This window comes from Labeo rohita, chromosome 16 (genome assembly GCF_022985175.1).
Source record: "Labeo rohita strain BAU-BD-2019 chromosome 16, IGBB_LRoh.1.0, whole genome shotgun sequence".
In the NCBI taxonomy this organism is placed as follows: Eukaryota; Metazoa; Chordata; class Actinopteri; order Cypriniformes; family Cyprinidae; genus Labeo; species Labeo rohita.
The window spans coordinates 24,302,483-24,322,950 of record NC_066884.1 but is presented as its reverse complement, the minus strand read 5'-3'; the positions used below and the strand labels follow the sequence as shown (position 1 = coordinate 24,322,950).

General features: G+C 35.1%; 1 protein-coding gene across 2 annotated transcripts in view; it reads right to left on the bottom strand.

Annotated features, from left to right (window-relative positions):
* The window catches only part of deptor (DEP domain containing MTOR-interacting protein), a 47,402-nt gene that overhangs the window by 26,438 nt on the left and 496 nt on the right, over positions 1 to 20,468 (bottom strand). Inside the window, exons 2-5 of one of the 2 annotated variants that reach the window (XM_051130832.1) lie at positions 20,185 to 20,284; positions 13,437 to 13,615; positions 10,366 to 10,489; positions 4,687 to 4,865 (exon numbers count right to left, since the gene is read on the bottom strand). In XM_051130832.1, coding sequence (XP_050986789.1) covers positions 4,687 to 4,865; positions 10,366 to 10,489; positions 13,437 to 13,615; positions 20,185 to 20,270 — 568 coding nt within the window. In that variant the 5' untranslated portion in view covers positions 20,271 to 20,284. Of the gene's footprint in view, positions 1 to 4,686; positions 4,866 to 10,365; positions 10,490 to 13,436; positions 13,616 to 20,184; positions 20,301 to 20,468 lie in introns of those variants that run through there. The other variant, XM_051130831.1, reaches the window with a different exon arrangement.

The following is a 20,468-nucleotide window of genomic DNA, read 5'->3' as shown; positions in this document are numbered from 1 at the left end:
AGAAAGGTAGTAAGAACATCGATAAAATAGCCTATGTGACATCAGTGGGCAGGGCTCTATAGTGCGACTATGAAAAAAATTTTTGGAGCACCATGTGCGAGTGACCCGATCAGCATATGTGTTTGCGCTGAGGGGAGCGTCAAAGGTTTCTACGTGTTTTTGCAACGTTGAGTAATGTATCACAGACATATCTCACAAAACAAAGTGTAGAAAGAGTGTATGTAAGAGATTGATTGTGCAGTATAGAGAGCTTTGTTGATTATAATGGAACATTGTAAGATCGCGATAAACTAAGATGAGTGTAAATGAGATATTGATTTAATACAACAGTTAAATAAACAAGTTAATATTAAGTGACTTATATTGTCTGACTATAACACTATTGCCTGATTTTGCTCTATTTCGTTGTCAAAAATAGTCTGAAACAAGTCACAACTGAGCTGCTGCACATCTCCATAGTTTATAAATGAATGTGTGTTTTTAAACGAATCTAGTGAGTCAATGATTCAATTTCCAATTCATAAAGTCAGTCACTTGCTTTATTCCTGAATGAATCAGCTGTTCAAATGAATTAAATAAAAGAATGATTCAGTCATTAAATCAGTGACTTGCCGCCACCTTCTGGCAGATTTACTTTCATTTTTAAAGTATCTTTTCAGTTATTTAAAGGAGAAGTCCACTTCCAGAACATCAATTCACAAATAATTTACTCACCCCCCTGTCATCCAAGATTTTCGTGTCTTTCTGTCTTCAGTCGTGAAGAAAATATTTTTTTTGAGGAAAGCATTTCAGGATTTCTCTCCATATAATGGACTTCATTGCCCCAATTTTGAACTTCCAAAATGCAGTTTAAATGCAGCTTCAAACGATCCCAAATGCAGTTGTAAACGATCCCAGCCGAGAAAGAAGTGTCTTATCTTTTTTTCAGAAAATAAAAATGTGTATACTTTTTAAGCACAAAAACTCGTGTAGCACAGGCTCTGGGATGCGCGTTCACATACTATTGAATCACGTCGAAAGGTCACACATAACGTAGGCAGAACCACAAACCCAGTGTTTACAAAGCGAAGGCGCAAAGGCTAAGAAAGTGTTAGCTGGGCTGTCAAGGCTGTTTGCAAACAAAAAGGTACAACGATGTCGGACGATTCTGAAGTTGTAGGAGAAAATAACATGGAGTTTTTTGACATTCTCTACCTTTTTAAGCCGTAGTACACAGACAATAAATTCGATAAATAATAAATAAACAATAAACAGACAAAAGATTTGAAGACGTGATTCGTAGTAGTGATGGGAAGTTCGGATCATTTTACCAACTCCGACCTTTGAGTCTCATTCAGCAAAATGATCAAATCTTTTTTTTGAGTCATTTAGTTCATTTTTAGCAAAATTAGCATCACGTGACAGCCCCATTAGATGAACGAATGAGTCGAAAAACCCGAAGACTCGAAACAGGTGAACTAATTCCAGTACAGAACCTAATAGGATGTTGCGCATGCGCGAATGAACGGAATCACTTCCCGAGACAACTCGTTTCTAACATTAAAGATTAGTTCAAAATGAACGAATCGTTCAAGAACGACCCGTGGACGCGCACCTGAGAATCTGTGCTACACAAGCTTTTGTGCTTAAAAAGTATACAAATTTTTATTTTTCGAAAACAATGACCAATTGTTTCGCTAGATAAGACCCTTCTTCATTTAGTGCCCTTTGAAGCTGCATTTAAACTACATTTTGAAAGTTCAAATTCGGGGCACCGAAGTCCATTATATGCAGAAAAATCCTGGAATGCTTTCCTCAAAAACCATAATTTATTTAACATTTCTGTATTCAACATTTCATATTTAAAACATTCATCTCAACATGAATTTATGAATTTAACTGCCCTCATGATAAGCCCCTATAAGCCCCACTTTTGTGTTCTTCTAAGTAACCTCTGTAGTACAAATGAATTTTGTTAATGCTGATTTAATTCGATTGCTAACTTATTCTTATTCTTCTTGTTCTTATTCTGTTGTTTTAATTAGAAATTTTAAAAAGCTTAAAAAATTAAATAAAAAATTTATATAAAAGATGCCATACTTTTAAAAAAGAAAAATGCCATTACAAAGGAAAAACAAAATTCCCTGTAAATCATTTTAAGGAGTCAAATATCACCTCATAATGGAAAGGCTAATTTTGATCACATTTTTTGATTATTGATTGGTAGGTGCTCCTAAAAAGTAAGCGTAGAGCCCTGGTGGGTCAACCTTAATGTTTGAAGCTACGAGGATACTTAAGAAAACAAAAATAACAACTTTATTCAACAATACCTTCTCTTCTTGGTCAGAAAGCTCTTAATTTGTGTTCCTAAGATGAACTAAGGTCTAACAGGTTTGCAACAACATGAGGGTGAGTAATTAATGACAGAATTCATTTTTGGGTGAACTATCCCTTTAAAAATTACATCACATACATATTTACAAATAACTAACTTGCATTTTCACTAAACTAAACTCTTTACTCACTGTGTCCTCCTAAAAAAAACCTCCCACACATACTGTACAGCTGAGTGAATACATCCACATTCAACCCACAAGCAAAAGCAGGAAAAGCAGAGAACTTGCTTTCTGATTTGTGGATGTCGTTGCCGTCTCCACCCTAATGGAGGGGGAATGAGTTCATATGTATATTTCTTTCATGCTTATTCATCGTACAGCTGCGCAGTACAACTTCCACTGGCTGTGAAACACCGACAACAGATTTACTCACGCTTCTCGACACAGTGCAGTGCAATTCACAGACAAGCTCAACACGAAGTTACGCAACTTCATGTCAGGGGGCCTCTCTCCGCTGACAGCTAGAGGCTGAGAGGGGCCAGAAGTGGCAAAATAGCAAGAAAGGCTGAAAGCCTGCTTTTCTTTTCTCCTTTCATCTCTACCGTATCCTCTGCTTACCGCCGTGGGCAAAAAAATGAAGAATTCATCTCCAGGTTTTTTCACTGATTTGTTGTTTTAAAACAGCAGATCTTCCAGGATGCCCTGTCATGATCTGTTTATGTGTGTTGCTGTTGACTGTATCCAAATGTGTCAGCCAAATTCAAGTCAGGACACAAACCTTTGTTCAGTTACGGTGCGATTTTTGTAATATCTGCACGCCTATGAAAGTGATTCAGTTATGAAGTATTAATGAAACAAGAATTTAGAACTGTTAAATATTGACAAGTGTGTTGGGTCTGAAAGCTCTCGGATTTCATCAAAAATATCTTGATTCGTGTTTCGAAGATGATTGAGGGTCTTACGGGTTTGGAACGACATGAGGGTGAGTAATTAATGACAGAATTTTTATTGTGGGTGAACTATCCCTTTAAATGTTCAAAAGTCTAATTACAATGTGTATTTTTTTCTGTGCAGTGGGAGAGGTCAGAGGAGGCGGCCTGTGATGCCTTTAGCAGATTTCTCAAAGTCAGCAGAAATCAGACAGGAAAGGTGCTGTCAAACAAAGACACTGTATCAGACTTAACAGGGCTCTGATTGTACTGCTGTGCATGTGACTGTTGGGTGTGTGTGTGACTGAAGGGTATAGCTCTGTTCTATGGTAGCCACTATTTTGTGTGTGTGTGTGTGTGTGTATTATGCATGTGAATCCTTTTGTGTAAATGTGTTCTAGTGTGTCACGCTGTGTTTGGCTGTTGCCTGGTCAGAGGTATTTCCATCTGTTGCTGACCATCAGAGTCTTTCCTCCTGTTGAGTCATGACTCCACCAATCCCGCTTGTCATATTTAATAACTCGAATGATGTAATACTGCACATTTATTTGAATGCATGTGTATTTTAAAGGATTATTCATGTCGTGATCAGCAATAGAGATATGTGCTCTAATGAATCATGAACATGTTTTTCTACAAAACACTGCTCAAATAAACAGTACTGAGTTCAAGCAGCAGACTACGGACTTAAAGGGATAGTACACCCAAAATGAAAATTCAGTAATTAATTACTCACCCTCACGATGTTCCAAATCTGTCATGGTTTTCTCATGAATGAAACTGTTGAATAAAGTGATACATTTTTTCTTTGCACATTATTTTTTTTTTCCTTGCAGCTGATATCACAAGTTTACATACACCTTGCAAAATCTGCAAAATATTAATTATTTTACCAAAATAAGAGGGATTGTACAAAATGCAAGTTTATTGCATTATTAATCTGTAAAAATAATATCCCCTTTTTCAAATTGAGCCATTCATGATGGTCATAACATGAGCGTCTTACCTCAGACCCGCCTTACATCAGCTGTAACAGTCTGACCTCCATTGTTTCGATGCCGGAGCAGGGATGTAAGTTAGACAAAAATATCTCAGATATTTTTGGGAAAATAATTAACATTTTGCAAATTCTTTAAAGGTGTATGTAAACTTTTGGCCTCAACTGTATAATTGAACCACTGTTGTCACATGGAGTATTTTAACAATGTCCTTTCTACCTTTCTGGGCCTTGAACATGTCAGTTGCATCACTGACTAGGCAGCGTCAGAAAGCTCTCAGATTTTGTCAAAAACATCTTAATTTGCGCTCCAAAGATGAACGAGGTCTTACGGGTTTGAAACAACACAAGGGTGAGTAATTAATAACAGAACTGTCATTTTTGGATGAACTATCCCTTAAGGTGTATCTTGCAACACTCTATTCTACCCACATGCTTTGCTCACCATGCTGAATGATGCCATGCTCCAACAGTCTGCGTCCCAACTGCTCGGCCTCCTCTCTGGTTGGCATTTCACCTCCCTGCAGGAGCCAGTCTATAAACTCAGAGGCCACCAGTGTTCGCTCATACGTTACGCCCTCTTCTTCACGTGTCTGTAGCAGGTTGTTTTCAGTGTTCATCAGCCTGCGGGGCAAAACAGCATACTTATTAACACGACAAACTCACTGCGTATATCATTAGGAGATCATTCACCGCAAAACAGCAAGATTCATGAAAAGATTTTCACATTTCGTCAAAACGAGGTCAAAGTTCATCAGTGCTGCTGAATCCGACAACAAAAGAAGAGCAACAGAACTTTCAAGAAATGCAACATTCTCCACCATTCAAAGGCAGGTGCTGACGGGTCAAAACCAAATGCTTTCATGCGTGCTATTGACAAAGACACGCTGTTTAGCTGTCAGCACACAGCTATAGCTAAATAAAGATTGCCTTGAGTGATACAAGTCTTCAGAGGAAATGTGAGTTACAACAGGAAAATAAAAATCTCACTGGCTGTTCCACCGTTTTAGAACTGATATTTTATAACAGAAGAATATGCATAGTAATAGATATTAGAATTGCAGGCCAGTCGGGTCAAAATCTTCAAGAAAAAAAGAGAATGATATTGCTGAAACAGCTTGAGCAAACATTCACATGGGCCAAACAAGGGTACAAATGGCTCACTATCAGTCAACATGCTGTGCCAGCAATATGAGCCTGCGTATTAAATGTTTGCCATGTACATACTGAGTCTATTCTTGTGCCTTTCAAGGCAAACTGCTATTTCATACTGCTTGCAGTTGAGCAACCATATATTAATGACTGACTTTTGCTAAAAACTAAATGTGACATTGGCCTAGTTTCAAGCCACTTACTGCTTTTTGATCATCATTGTTTTATATCAGGTTCTTCTGTTAGCAGGTCACCATTTTAACCATATCCTGAATGCTCCACTAATGCTAAACCACTGATCTGGTTGCACAGTACACTTGTGGTGTAATGCATCTGTCTGTAAATATCGCATAGTGCTACAGTCTTGTCAAGTCATGAGAAATAATGTCAGAGCTCAACAATAAGGGCGGCCTGATGGGCCAGTCCCAGTGAAAGTGAGTTTTGGGTCAGTTGAAGGAACTGTCATTTGCCTCATTAGGCAAGACATTGTTGCTTTGCAAATTCTGCTGAATACTGCTGATGTGCACTATTACTCAAAAATTTGGAGTCTGTGGGATTTGTTTTCTTTTAAAGAGATGAATGCTTTTATTCAGCAAGAATGCATTAAATTGATACAAATTGACAGTAAGTACATTTATAATGTTAAAAATTGGAAATTTATATACATAAAAGTATTCACAAAAATATTTAGCAGCCCAAACGTTTTCTGTAGTGATAATAAAAAAGTTTCTTGAGCACTGAATCAGTATATTAAAATGATTTCTGAAGGATCATGTGGCAACAGCTGAAAATTCAGCTTTTCTATCACATAAATAAATGACATTTAAAAATGTATTAAAATAGAAAACAGTTGTTTTAAATTGTAATAATTTACTGTTTTTAAAACGTTGCTGAGATTTATAGCTGTCATGGAGTTATATTATAACTGTAATGTATTAAAGGGGTCATGAGAAATCAAATTTGTCTTGATCTTTTGGCATATAAGAAGTCTTTGTACCATTAAAACATCCTGCAAGTTTCATGCTTTAGAATGTCCTCTTCATTATAAACAAAGCATTTATATAATCAAGTTTATTACTATTAATAGTAATAACAGTTTTATTTAGTTTTTTAACAAAATAATAACAATAACAAAATAATAAATAAAGTTTGATAATACTATTAAATTTTGAAATAAAAAAAGAGTATTAAATAAAAACAATTATTTTATAGTACACTTAAAAATACAATGATAATCATTCTTTTTTTTAATTCTTTTTCTTTTTTCCTTTTTTTTTTTTTTTTTGATGAATTTTCAACATTTTCAAACTTAAAACCAGCAAGCTTTTATTTTGGGGTGTTGCCTTCACGGTAATATATGCGCTACCGGGTTTAGCCCAAAACTACGGTTTAACACCGCCAAGTGAAGTGCGTCATAGTTTCGCGTATTTGCTCTGAAACCGGCAGCGCGTAGCCTAGATTTATGCGTTCAGTTCGAATGGAAATCTTATCCAGTATTACAGTTAGTTGATCTAAAATGGTGATTGTGCATTAACAACTCAACCATGTCGGTGCGCAAATAAACTTATTTACCCAGCGCAAATTTTTATTATTTTGGTCGTGCTGTTCACACATGAGCACCATTTTTGTGCACCCCTGATTATTATTATTTCTTCAATCAAAGTAAGTTGCTAAACAACAACAGTTTTGGGAGGTAGAGCCAGGTAAAATACTGCCAGGGCAAGTTAAAATCTGAACTGACGGTTAAAGTGGAAGTGAAAAAAATCCTTATAGTTTAACAGTGGATGTGATATTTAGGAGTTCCCTTGAGCGTTATTAACCCCGCTATAACAAAACTGTAAATACAGACATTTGCGACCCTGGACCACAAAACCAGTCATAAGTAGCATGGGTATATTTGTAGCAAAAGCCAACAATATAGTGTATGGGCCAAAATTATGGATAATTCTTTTATGACAAAAATGATTAGGATATTGCTTAAAGATCATGTTACATGAAGATATTTTGTAAATGTCCTACTGTAAATACCTCAAAACCTAATGTTTGATTAGTAATATGCATTGCTAAGAACTTCATTTGGACAACTTTAAAAGCGATTTTCTCAATATTTTGATTTTTTTGCACCCTCAGATTCCAGATTTTCAAATAGTTGTATCTCAGCCAAATATTGTCCTATCCTAACAAATACACCAATGGAAAGCTTATTTATTCAGCTTTCATGTGATGTATAAATCAAAAAAATTGAACCTTATGACTGGTTTTGTGGTCCAGGGTAAGATGTTTGTTTATTTTTTTCTGCATGTATTTCTAAAGTAGAATTCTAGGTGGACGTCTAGAAGTAAAGGGAACCAGATGGTAATAGATGTTTTTAACAACTATTACAACATAAGATCTCCATTAGGAAAAAAGGGAACAATCTGAATAAACATCGAAACAGGAAGTTCTTGAAGCTATTTAAGGGGCCATATGCCTCTTTTTACATTTGGCTTAGTAACCCAAGCCCACAGTATAGATACTGTACACTGAGTAAACTGGCAAACAGCCCTTTTTAAAATCTCCACAGCATCAGGAAGCATAGAAAATAGCGAGGTGGTTAACAAAGGCTAATCACTGTTGCTTAGAAACAGATCGCAAAACATTCCTGGCCATTTTCGCATGTAGTTGTCGACCCATTGTTGGACGGAGTACTTCACAGATTCTCAAAAACATTTTATATTTATGCTCCATCAGCAGACTCTTCAGCAATAATGCGAGGCGAACCAAACAAGCTTCCCTAAGAGCAAAGTCTGCAAATACTGACCACAAGCATAAATGTGTCCATGGTGATTACATAAAAGCACACTGGTGGTTTGTGTGACAGATGTCTCCCGCTGGACTTCATCTTCCTGTTATGCAAGAGCGGGACGGCCCGCAGAGGAACGTCTACAGTGCAGCAGGACAGAGAGACTGCATGCTGCTACCTCGACCTCATCCTGCTCATAATCACAGAGCAAACACAAGCTGCTATTGCAAGATGGGTAAACCATTCATGGCTCAGATTAACCTTGCTTTAATAGTTCACTACTTCAGTATTACACTACATGCAACCCAGGGAAGACCAGGTAAACTGAAGGCTTACATAGGAAATTATCACATTTCAAAGAGACCTTAAATAGTGATTAAACACTTTTTTTGCATGCCTAAAAAATTGTAATTTTAAAACGCAATAATATTAAAAAGACAAAAAAATATATCAGGACACCCTTGACCAGTTTTATTAATATCTAGGTAACAAAAAAAAAAAAAAAAAAAAAGAAAACTGTATAAAATGCAGCCTCTATATTTACAAAATAAATATTAGGAAATTCCTTAGCATTGAAGAAATACTTATTACTTGAATATGTTACTAATGACTAAATTATTTTAGAAATTAATTTTATTTTAAAAATAATATTTTAGTTTTGCTACTTTAAAACATCATGTTTAATTGAATTTGTTACTTGCCAATTTACTTTTACCACCAAATTTTTTTTCAGTGTACACAACATGCTAAAAATTATTATTATGATGATTTTAGTTTTTTTAAATACCAAGATCAAGACACAATATTCAAAATAAAAACAAGACTGGAGAACTAATAAAATAAAATAAATATTAAAACATAATAAAACACACACTAACAAAATTACTTGTTACTTAAATATGTTACTAATGACTGAATTATTTTAGAAATTAATTTAATTTAAAAATTACTATTTTAGTTTTTCTACTTCAAAACATCATGTTTAATTCAATGAGTTACTTGCCATTTTTGTAACTATTTGTGAAATTTACTATCAATTTCTGTTTTACTACCACATTTTTTCAGTGTACACTACATGCAAAAAATTATTATCATTATTATTTTTTTAATACAAAGGTCAGGACAGAAAAGGTTTAAGATAAAACTCAACTAAACTATTAAAATTATTTATTACTAAAAAACATTAATAATTACTAAATTACTTTAAAATATAATTTTTTAATTTAATTTGAAAATTAATATTTTAGTTCTTCTACTTCAAAACATCACGTTTAATTCAATGTGTTAATTCAAAGACTGGAGAACTAATAAAATAAAATAATTATTAAATCAACTAAACAAAAAAATACTATCAAAATGATTTATTTCTTAAATATGTTACTAATGACTAAATGACTTTAGAAATCAATTTAATTAAATTAAATTAATTACTGTTTTGTTTTTCCAATTCAAGACATCATATTTAATTTAATGTTACTTGCCAATTTTTAACTATTTGTGAAATTCACTAGCAATTTCTGTTTCACAACATGCTAAAAATTACTAAAAAAGAAAAAAGAAAAAAAAAAAAAAAAAAAAAAATATATATATATATATATATATATATATATACACATACATATATATTTTATTATTATTATTATTAATATTATTTAAAAATACAGGGGTCAAGGCAGTACAAGTTCAAGACAAAACAAGACTGGAGAACTAATAATATAAAATGAATATTAAATTAACTAAAAAAAAAAAATAGTTCACTAACAGTAAACCAAAAGGAAGTACTTACTCTCTTTACAGTAAATATATAGCGAGTGTGGTTTTGTGCTGAGCTACATGAGCGAAGCAACAACTTGCAAGTAAAGCAGCTACTTCTAAATGTATCCAGCTGGAGCACAGCATGCTTGATTGGCTTGAAACCTGTGTTTCTATGGACACTGTTCATTTACCGGACAAGCTCCAAATGTTCAAGATCAATATGTACAGACTAGTGTCACACATGAACAACAACAGAGTAGAAAGGAGAAACTACCTTGCTTGGTCTTTAACAACCTCTCAACCTCAATAATGAATGAGAAGAGGAGGAAAAACATGATAATGTTAATGTTTAACAAATGGACATCAAATAAAAACAGTAAACTATTAATAATGCAATAACCTCTCAGAATCTAAATGATGTATGAAAGCGCTTACTTCTCATATATCCGTTGGCCTCTCATTAAAACTCTGGCTTCGCTGTCCAATGGAAAGGTGCCGTCGTCCTTTCTGAAACGGTAGAACAGCTTCATATCTTTGAACTCCTTGTGCTCATCACAAACTGTGAGGACAAACAGATGAAAAACAGGTTTGTTGTAAGTTAAGTGCAACTGAAAAGTTAACAATACACAGAAAGACACTGCAACAAACAATGGTTTAAAGATCAAACTAAATTCATCGACAGCGTAACAGAGATCATGTTTTGTCGTACTTTTGCACATCAAGTACTAAAGGGAACATTAACCCAAAGATTCTGTCAGCATTTACCCTGCTGCTTTTTTTCATAAAATGAAAGTGAATGGGGACTTGGCCTATATAGGTCATTCTACAGAATTGGTGCAAACTGCTGTCCCACAACCAAAAAACACATTTAAAAAGCAGAATTCAAACTCATGTTTACTAAGATCATTTTATTATCTATGGAAACCCACAATATTTAAAATATTAGTAAGCTTAATATATTTAAAATCATCATTTTATTGGGTACTTTCAATTGGGAGGTGGCTGTCCCGAAACCTAACCCCTAAATTTCAAATTATGTAAATGATATTGAAATAATTACCGTATTTTTTCCCATTATTGTTTTTTAAAGGAGTCATCGGAGGCCCATTTTCCACAAGCTGATACGATTATTTAAGTTCTTAATGAAAAGTCTCTAATATACTTTGGTTAAAAATTCTCAATGGTAGTGTAAAACAACACCCTTTTTACCTTGCCAAAATCTGATGGATTGTTCCTTTAAATGTTAATGAGCTCTGCTCGCCCCGCCCCTTTCTCCTCTCTGTGGAGTGACAAGCCTGTTTACTTTAGCCGCGTTTTCCCGCTAAACTTGCTAACTAACACGTTATTAGGAAAGGTGATTGTAGAAATTCATAATAAACCCCTTATACTCACTTCTGCTGTAGGTAAAGCTGGATCACGAATAATTTGTGTGAACATAGACGCATTTATGTAGATCTTGAGGTCATTCCCTTAACAAACAAACCTAATCCACTGCATCTTCAGTGGCTCAGATGTCGGGAGTAAATGACGACCACTATGTTCATTATTACATCCAGCAACACAACATCTCAATTGTTCAATTGAAGATATTCTTGTCTAACTTACATCCCTGCTCCGACATCGAAACAATGGAGGTTGGACTGTTACAGCTGATGTAAGGCGGGTCTAAGGTAAGACGCTCATGTCAATCAACTATCGTGGGAGCGGCCACTGTGGGTGTGACGCCGCAACGACAGGCATCTGAGAATGGCTCGATTTGAAAAAGGGGATATTATTTTTACAGATTAATTAAAGCCACTGCATGGATTTTTATGATTATAGGGTAGATTTGTACATACACTACCCCCAACACATTAATGTTCAAACAACAAGTGAACTTTGTATCCGATGACCCTTTTAAAAGTATCTTTTTATTCTTTTTGAGTAAAATTAAAAAACAAAAATCATTTTATATTTTCTTTGTAAATTATAAAATTTTACATTAAAAAAAAAAAATGTTTCCTGCATTTTCATGTCACTACTGAAACAGTGTATGTTTTAGTCCATTGGATGAAACTGATTTTAACTATACCGCTGCATTTATGATCAGGAAATATTCCTCACTCTCTCATATCTACAAGGTGTGAGGAAAATGTGTTCAAGAGTATTAAGCGATTAAGCGATTAAACAGGCTTTTTGTAGTTATTCCATAACATTTAGTTATTATATGTGTACCACTGTTCACTGTGCTAACTAACCATGTGCTGATTAGCATTTTTGAGCTAGGTCCAAAAGTATCTAAAATTGTCAATACCAAAACATTTGGTGGAGTATCAGTAGTGACATCTTTGTTTTGTTTTGGGTGTTATTCCAGCAGAAACAGTTACGAAGGAAACATGTCATCTTTGTTTCGGTAATGACAAAAGAGAACACATAATCCTCATATTTGGGGCAAATTAAAAATTTTTTAGTACAGTTATGCAAATTTTTTGTATTCTAGTATGTTTTAGTAGTGCTTTAGTATGTGGGTTAAAATTCTTTAATGTAATGTGGTTTGTTACCAAAATATTATTGTCACTACCGAAAATGTGCTGCCACTATCAAAACATAGGATGTTTTGTTAAAAACAAAGTTATCAACTAAGATGTTATGATAGTGTTTGGTTCAATGTATTTTCAAACTAATGAATCCTTAAGTTTGAAATCAGTATGATCAACTTTTTGCCTTTTACAAAAAAAATGGATGCAAAATACAACAAATCTCATAAATCACAGTTGAAATATTGTTAAAAATGTAATTGCTATTGATTTACCTCTGAAAAAATGTTATAAAATAGCAAAAAAATATATATTTACATTGTAGATGTAAGCAAAATCTTAATAGGTCAATATAACCCTTCTAATTAAATTATTATTACTGTGTTTTGGTAGTGACAAATTTGGACAGAGGACAATATTCCAAAATTTTTTGAAAATACAATATAAAAATTAACTGCACATTTACTACAAATATGTACCTTGGATATTATACAGTTTGCATACATACACATTTTTTTTTGGAATAAATTTCCTTTTTTTTTTAAGACGTTTGCAACTTTCTCACATCTGTAGAATGGCCCATATAGGCTTCAAAATATCATAAAACCTAAAATATCATAAAAGCGTCAATATGACTGTAGTAGTGACTGAAATTTAAGCTGTTATTCATTGATCTTCCCCCTTTGCTAAAGTGCAAAAATGGACAAAAATGGTACACAGATGACAACTGATGTGAAGAATGACTTAAATCAACAGTTCTAATGTACCACATTTGTAATACACTTTATGGACATTATTTTCATTTTTTGAAGCTCGACAGCCCCAGTCCCCATTAACTTTAATTATATAGAAAACAGCAGTCAGGACAATCTTCATACAGGTTTGGAACTGCATGAGCAAGTAATGATAGAACATTCAATTTTGGGTGAACAATCCCTTAATATCCCCAAATATAGGAATTCCATTACAGTATGTAGTGGACAAACCCACCATGGTGAATGATGCTCTGGTCAAGAAGTTTCTGCATGATCTTGTTGGCAGTATCTCTGTCAGATGCTTCTTTGTGCTCAATTAGCCAATCAACGATCTCCTTGGCCACAAAGCAGTTCGGGTAAGTGCGGAGATGATGCCTCCTGTCTTTAATCACCTTAGCCTCATGGAGCCGTAGCCTGGAAAACAGGAAATAAATGAGCTTTTGAGCCATCACCCTACCTTTTCAGTGTGAATTCTCTATTCAGCAACCAGCAGTGTTAGTTCACCCAAACAAGAAACTTCTGTCATTAATTACTCACCCTCATGTCCTTCCAAACCAGTAAGAACTTTGTTAAAGCAGAAGTCCACTTCCAGAACAACAATTTACAGATAATGTACTCACCCTCTAGTCATCCAAGATGTTCCTGTTTTTCTTTCTTCAGTTGTAAAGAAATTCTGTTTTTTGAGGAAAACATTTCAGGATTTTTCTCCATATAATGGACTGATATGTGCCCGTGAGATTGAACTTCCAAATTGCAGTTTAAGGAGAAAAATCCTGAAATGTTTTTCATCAAAAAACATAACTTCTTTACGACAGAAGAAAGAAAGACATGAACATCTTGGATGACACAGGGGTGAGTACACTATATGTAAATTGTTGCTCTGGAAGCTTATCCTGCATAAACAGCAACACGACTGACACGTTCAAGACCCAGAGGGGTTGTAAAGACATCATTAAAACAGTCCATGTGACATCAGTCGTTCAGCTGTAATGTTATGAAGCTACTAGGGCACTAGGTTACTAGGGAGAGATTTAGATTTTAGCATGACCTAAAGTCAAAATCTCAAATGATTAAACATTGTGCCTCTATTATGAATAATGAACGATTATTTACTGCAAGATGCAGCGCTCAGGAATGGCCCCGCCTCTGGGGTCTTCTGATTGGTCCACTGTTTTGGAACTGACATTGATGAGCGGTGCTGCTTAAAAGTTTCAATTCTTTTAACTTGCCACTCACGTGTGAGACGCTGCAAAAAGACGCGAGCGCAATGTATAGTGCTGACTACATACGTGATATTACGTTTTTAAAAGGAAATTATTAACAGGATAAAAAAAAAAAAACATTAAAAATTACATCAGAGGTTTTTTTCTTGTCCAGTCCTAGAAGCTACAAGAATACTTTTTGTGCACAAAGAAAACAATAACAACTTTATGCAACTATTTTCTTGCCAATTTCGATGTGCTTCTGGGCCTGGAACCTGTCAGTTGTGTTGCTGTCTGTGCAGGGTCAGTCAGCTCTCAAACTTCATCAAAAATATCTTAATTTGTGTTCTGAAGATGAACAAAGGTCTTACAGGTTTGGAACAACATGAGAGAGAATAATTAATGACAGAATTTTCATTTTTGGGTAAACTGTCCCTTTCAATAACCAGCAATACAAAACCTGTAACTTCACGACACACTTTTTAAAACTGACCTCCATACCTACATTTACAGAGCTATATCTTTCCTGGGTCAATCCATGAAGATTCAGCCTAAAATAACTTTCTGATTTGTCTTAAGAAAAAAGAACAGATAGGAAAACAGACAAGAATGAGAATGAGAGAATTACAACACTGAGATTATTATTCCAGCTCATGTGTTTAGACTAACCTTGAGTTTTGTCATAAGTCAGGTTCCAACAAGAGGCTTTTGTCTATTATGTCTTGGGTCATTATCATGATTGGTTTGGATTTATCTAATTGTATTCACTATTAGGTCATTTGATCTTATGCAATAGTTTTACTGCACCTTTCACTTAATCCTCTGTGTTAAATTAAGTAATTTATGACAGTCGGGCCAAACCTTCTTCTCTTCATAGAACTGCACAAAAATTTCATGATAATTTACTGTCTTTCTTTCTTCAGTCAAAAAGAAATTAAGGTTTTTTAGGAAAACAGTTCAGGATTTTTCTCTATATAGTGGACTTTAATGGATTAAGTTTTGCAGTTTCAATGCAGTTTCAAAGGTCTCTACACGATTCCAGCCAAGGAATAAGGGTCTTACGTAGCAATCGCTAATTTTCTGAAAAAAAATATTAATTTATAAACTTTTTAACCACAAATGCTTGTCTCGCACTAGCTCGACCTCACATATTATGTAGTCACATTGGAAAGGTCACATTTGACGTAGGTGGAAGCACCAACCCAGTGTTTACAAAGCGAACATCCCAAGAAAGTCAAACGCCCTTTACAAAAAAGAGGTAAAACAAAGATAAACAAAGAGAAAATAAGATAAGTTTTTGCCCTACATCACATTTTTGAACTGAAGTTCACAGACAAAGAACTAACCACGCATGACTTTTCCAACATGGTTATGTAATGCGTGAAGACATTACTTGTGCAAAACAAGCATTTGTGATTAAAAAGTATATAAATGTAATTTTTTTCAGAAAATGACATTATTATGCTATTTAAGACCCTTTTTCCTTGGCTGGGATTGTTTAGAGCCCTTTGAAGCTGCACTGAAACTACAATGTGGACCTTCAACCCATTGACTCCCACTGAAGTCCACTATATGGAGAAAAATCCTGGAATGTTTTCCTCAAAAACCTTAATTTCTCTTCGACAGAAGAAAGAAAGACATGGAAATCTGGGATGACAGGTGAGTAAATTATTAGGAAATTTCTGGAAGTAAACAACTTTTTTGTTTTGTTATTAACAAACATTATTTTTTTTGTTGTAATTTTTTTCACACGCATGTAACTTCAAACAGACTTTCGTCTGTGAATCACAAACAGAAGAACTGTTTTTGTCCTTACAATGGAAGTGAAAGGGGTCCAAGATGTTTTGATTACATGGACAAATACAGTTCAAGATATCTTCTATTTAACTTCTGAACAAGAAAGAAAGGCACACAGCTTTGGAACAACATGAGGATGAGTAAACAACAACAGAACTTTCATATGTGGTGAACTGTCCCTTTAAGAACTTTAGAAACACAATCACAAGAACAGAAACTACAGTAAACCATAAAAATTGCTCAAAGTGTGCTGGCAAGGGTTACACACCCCATAACTGCCAGCAGAAGTGTCTGTCATATCTTGCCCTAACACTGATAACATATTTTGAATTATATTATCAGCAACAAGCACTCATACAGCAGTTGACGCAACTGCACAGGGCCGACAAGTGACTGAACAAAAACTCACACGACTGTAGCAGTGTGCAGCCAGTAGTTCATACCATTAAAGTGCACTTTGGCACTTTCTGACACCAAACAATAGAGCAACGGGAGACATGTGGTACAACATTACCATATAATAGCCTGAGTGAAATGTCAGCTCTGCCTGGTGTATTCCAGCAGCATTGTGGAGGATGTCAAAAATGAGGAAGCAAATTATTGTTTATATGGCTTGCAGTCATGTGGAACTAATAGGGTCAAATGAACGATCATGTATTACATACAGTAATCACTTTCACAAGTGTTTTTTTCCCAGCTAATGAACTATAAAAACATTTACAGCCAATCAGAATCCACCCTGCTTTAAAGCGGCAAGTGACAAAACTGCTGCATGTGCTTATAATAAACAGAACAATATTGTGTGTTGGCGTGGTGAGATGAAGTACCTTCATATTTATAATTTTTAATGTGAAAGGGACTTTACACCCCACCTGCATTAAGAATGCCATAACAACATGGGATTGTTGAGAAATTATAAATTACAGCATTACATTAATTTTAAATTAATTCAAAATACATTTGTAATTAGCAATTTTATATACTGAAACAGAATATTAAATAAACTGAAACTAAACACATTTAAACTAAAACAAACTAACCTAAAAATAAAATAAAATGTAAAACTACAATAATATAAACATACACTGTTGGACAACGTTACTCTACAATAAATTAGTGTTTTATTCACTATTTTTTCTTATATTTTTCATTTTTATACTTCTGATTGTTTTGTCTATCAATATTTTTGAGGAGGCACTGCCTCTCCAGATGAAAACCCTCTAGTATATTCTCATTTAAACCTGCCCGTAAACTTAACAAAAAAAATTTTTTTGACTACCAGTAACAAATCTAGATAGGGCAGAGCTAATCTGATGGCCCGATGCCTGAATCAGGTGCACCTGAGGTGTGACGGGGTAAAATGTGGGCCTGCTGTCACTGCCTGATTACTGATTATACAAACCTGAGTCAGCTCCACATAGCAAGGTGGAAGTGATACCAGCAATCGCAAGATAAACTGGTTCACTGTGACCTACAACAGCAGCAACTAATCCTGTGTTACTGATATTCCCACAAAACTAGGAAATAAAATCTTTCTCTCACCCACTAAATGATGTTTTTACCATTAGGGGTCTGTTAGAGAATCCTCAACAATATTATTATACACACCTGAAACTAAAACACATTCTGGACTCTGAATGTGAAATCCTGTACAAGACACACTAAGTGTTAAAGCTGCTAGATACTGTAATGCTAAAAAAACTGTACTGTGTCCTGTACTGGGATTCAGCAATCATTAATCAGATGTATCGACTAAACACCTTTCTGCTTCAGCTGTGACAGTGATAGTAAATCACTGTCACAGTTCACTGCGAACAGAGCAGCCGTCTAGGAAATGACAGAGACACAAGTATAGCCATGTTCACCAATCAGTCACAATAAAAAAATCATCATGGTTGTGATCAACTGCAAACAAATAGATTTTCAATGCAATACAAGACTCTCCCCAGCAGATATGTAGAGGTCATTCCGTTAAAAAAAATGAATCCATCCATTTTCCAAACAGAAACTTGGGCTGTTGGCAGGGAAATAACTTGGCCAGTTCTTTTACTATGTATTTTTCTTAAAGAGATAGTTCACCCAAAAATGAAAATTTTGTCATCATTTACATACTCTCATGTTGTTCCAGACATGTATGAATTTCTTTCTTCTGTTGAACACAAAAAAAGATATTTTGAAGAATGCAGGGAACTAAACAGTTGCTGGTCGCCACTAATTTCAATACTTGTTGTCAAATTATGGACGTCAGTTGTTGTCAGCAAATGTTTGTTTACCAACATTCTTCAAAATATCGTCTGGAATTTTCATTTTTGGGTCGATCATCTACATGACTGAAGAAATCAGAAAGTCTTTCACCAAAAGACTGAGTTAACACGATGTGTGGTGCTGCTGACGCAGGAGTCTGCGTTCTGACGTAGAACCTGAAAGCGTTAAACCTTGTTTACAAGCAGAAGAAGACGCACGCTGTACATAAAACAATCTTTGTTAACATGTCTGAAGATTTCGATAGACAGGACAACTTGCCCAGCCTTACTTATTTGAACCAAAATATAGAGGGTTTGCACTTATGTCACAATTTGGTTAGTTACCCAGATGCGTGGCCGTATTGGCAATACTCAGATGTAAACAACAGCATGGATTGCATGGTTAATGTACTACTGAATACATAGTTCTGCTAATTTATGCTGTCTAAACCACGTGAATACTAAAAAAAACATGTGGAAACTGCTGAATCATATAGAGAAGGACTTAGTAAGCAGAAAAGGACACAATACTTTGACAAACTAAAGGTAATAGGGGGTAAAGATGCCTACCTGACCGGAAATTATAAAAACAAACATGAATGTTGTCAAGATTTTTGCCCTGGAAATCCTGGTTCAGTTCAACCACAAAAGCTTTTTGTTCCTCAGACAGTTTTTTCCACTCTTCTTGTAGATTTGTTATAACTTTTGGCAGTCTATAGCACTCTAAATGTTATTCTGGGTTCGACCGATATGTACAGCCCAAAACATGACAGCAATAATCAGCAAAATATATATGTGTTGTTTGGTTTAGTGGCATTGTTTACGTTCAGTGCTGCCAATATGGCCGACTGATGTTGAGTCGTGAAAACACTCTATACAGACGACGAACTAAGAGTTATGGACGCTCTATGTTTCGTGGTACTCTTGTGAAACTCTTGCACGTTGACGACTGACACGGAGGAAAAACAATTGTTGACTAAAGTTATTTTTGTTTTCTTTGCACACAAAAAGTATTCTCGCAGCTTCATAAAATCAAGGCTGAATCACTGATGTCACACAAACTGTTTTAAACAATGTGCTTACTACATTTCTGAGCCTTGAACATGTCAGTTGCATTGCTGTCTATGCAGGGTCAGAAAGCTCTTGGATTTCATCAAAAAAAAAAAAAAAAATCTTAATTTGTTGTCTGAAGATGAACAAAGGTCTTACGAGTTTGGAACAACGTGAGGGTGAGTAATTAATGACAATTTTAATTTTGGGGTTAACTAACCCTTTAAAGTCACCATGAAAATAAAATTCTTATTTTTGTATGGAATATTGCAACGTTTATTATAAATGATTTATCAGTGCATATCCGTATTTCTAAAAAGGAATGTCAGAATCCTTAATAATTCACAATTTATCTGTATATCATGGGTTTACAAAATACCTAGATTAATTTTAATTTCATTACTTAAAATAAATAAATAAATGAAATGGACAAACTGCGTAATGACAAATGGGTGTACCAACCTATATCTAAATCCAAAATGTGTAACAAAGCAGTAAAGTCTACACATGTCACCTCTATTCTGAATTCATTGTTTAAATACCCGCAGTGGCACGTTTAAAGAGAACTACTGATAGCGACGCGACAAACTAGCGACGTCGCGTAGCGGCAGTTTCATTCATTTTAAAAATTGAGCGTTCTGGTTTTGAGCGTCGCGTCGGTGAAATTGGGGTGTCAAGAAGCCACACCTACCGTAACTGTTCTCCTGTAACGAGGACTTCGGCCATGCGCTCCAGCTCAGCAGCCTTCTTCTGCATGGTGTTCCCGATGCCGTCCATCTCTGACAGCCGAGCTGAATATAAAATCATACACGCATATGTGACAAATCGAAGAAAAACGCTGTTTGAGAAATGAGCTGACACGCACAGCGTGCTTGAGTTTGTATTGGGAGTACTGAACACGCCTCTCGTATGGCAGATCGGGATAGGCGTGATGATTGTTATGACAGCCTTAATATTTGAGGTAGACGAGCTGCC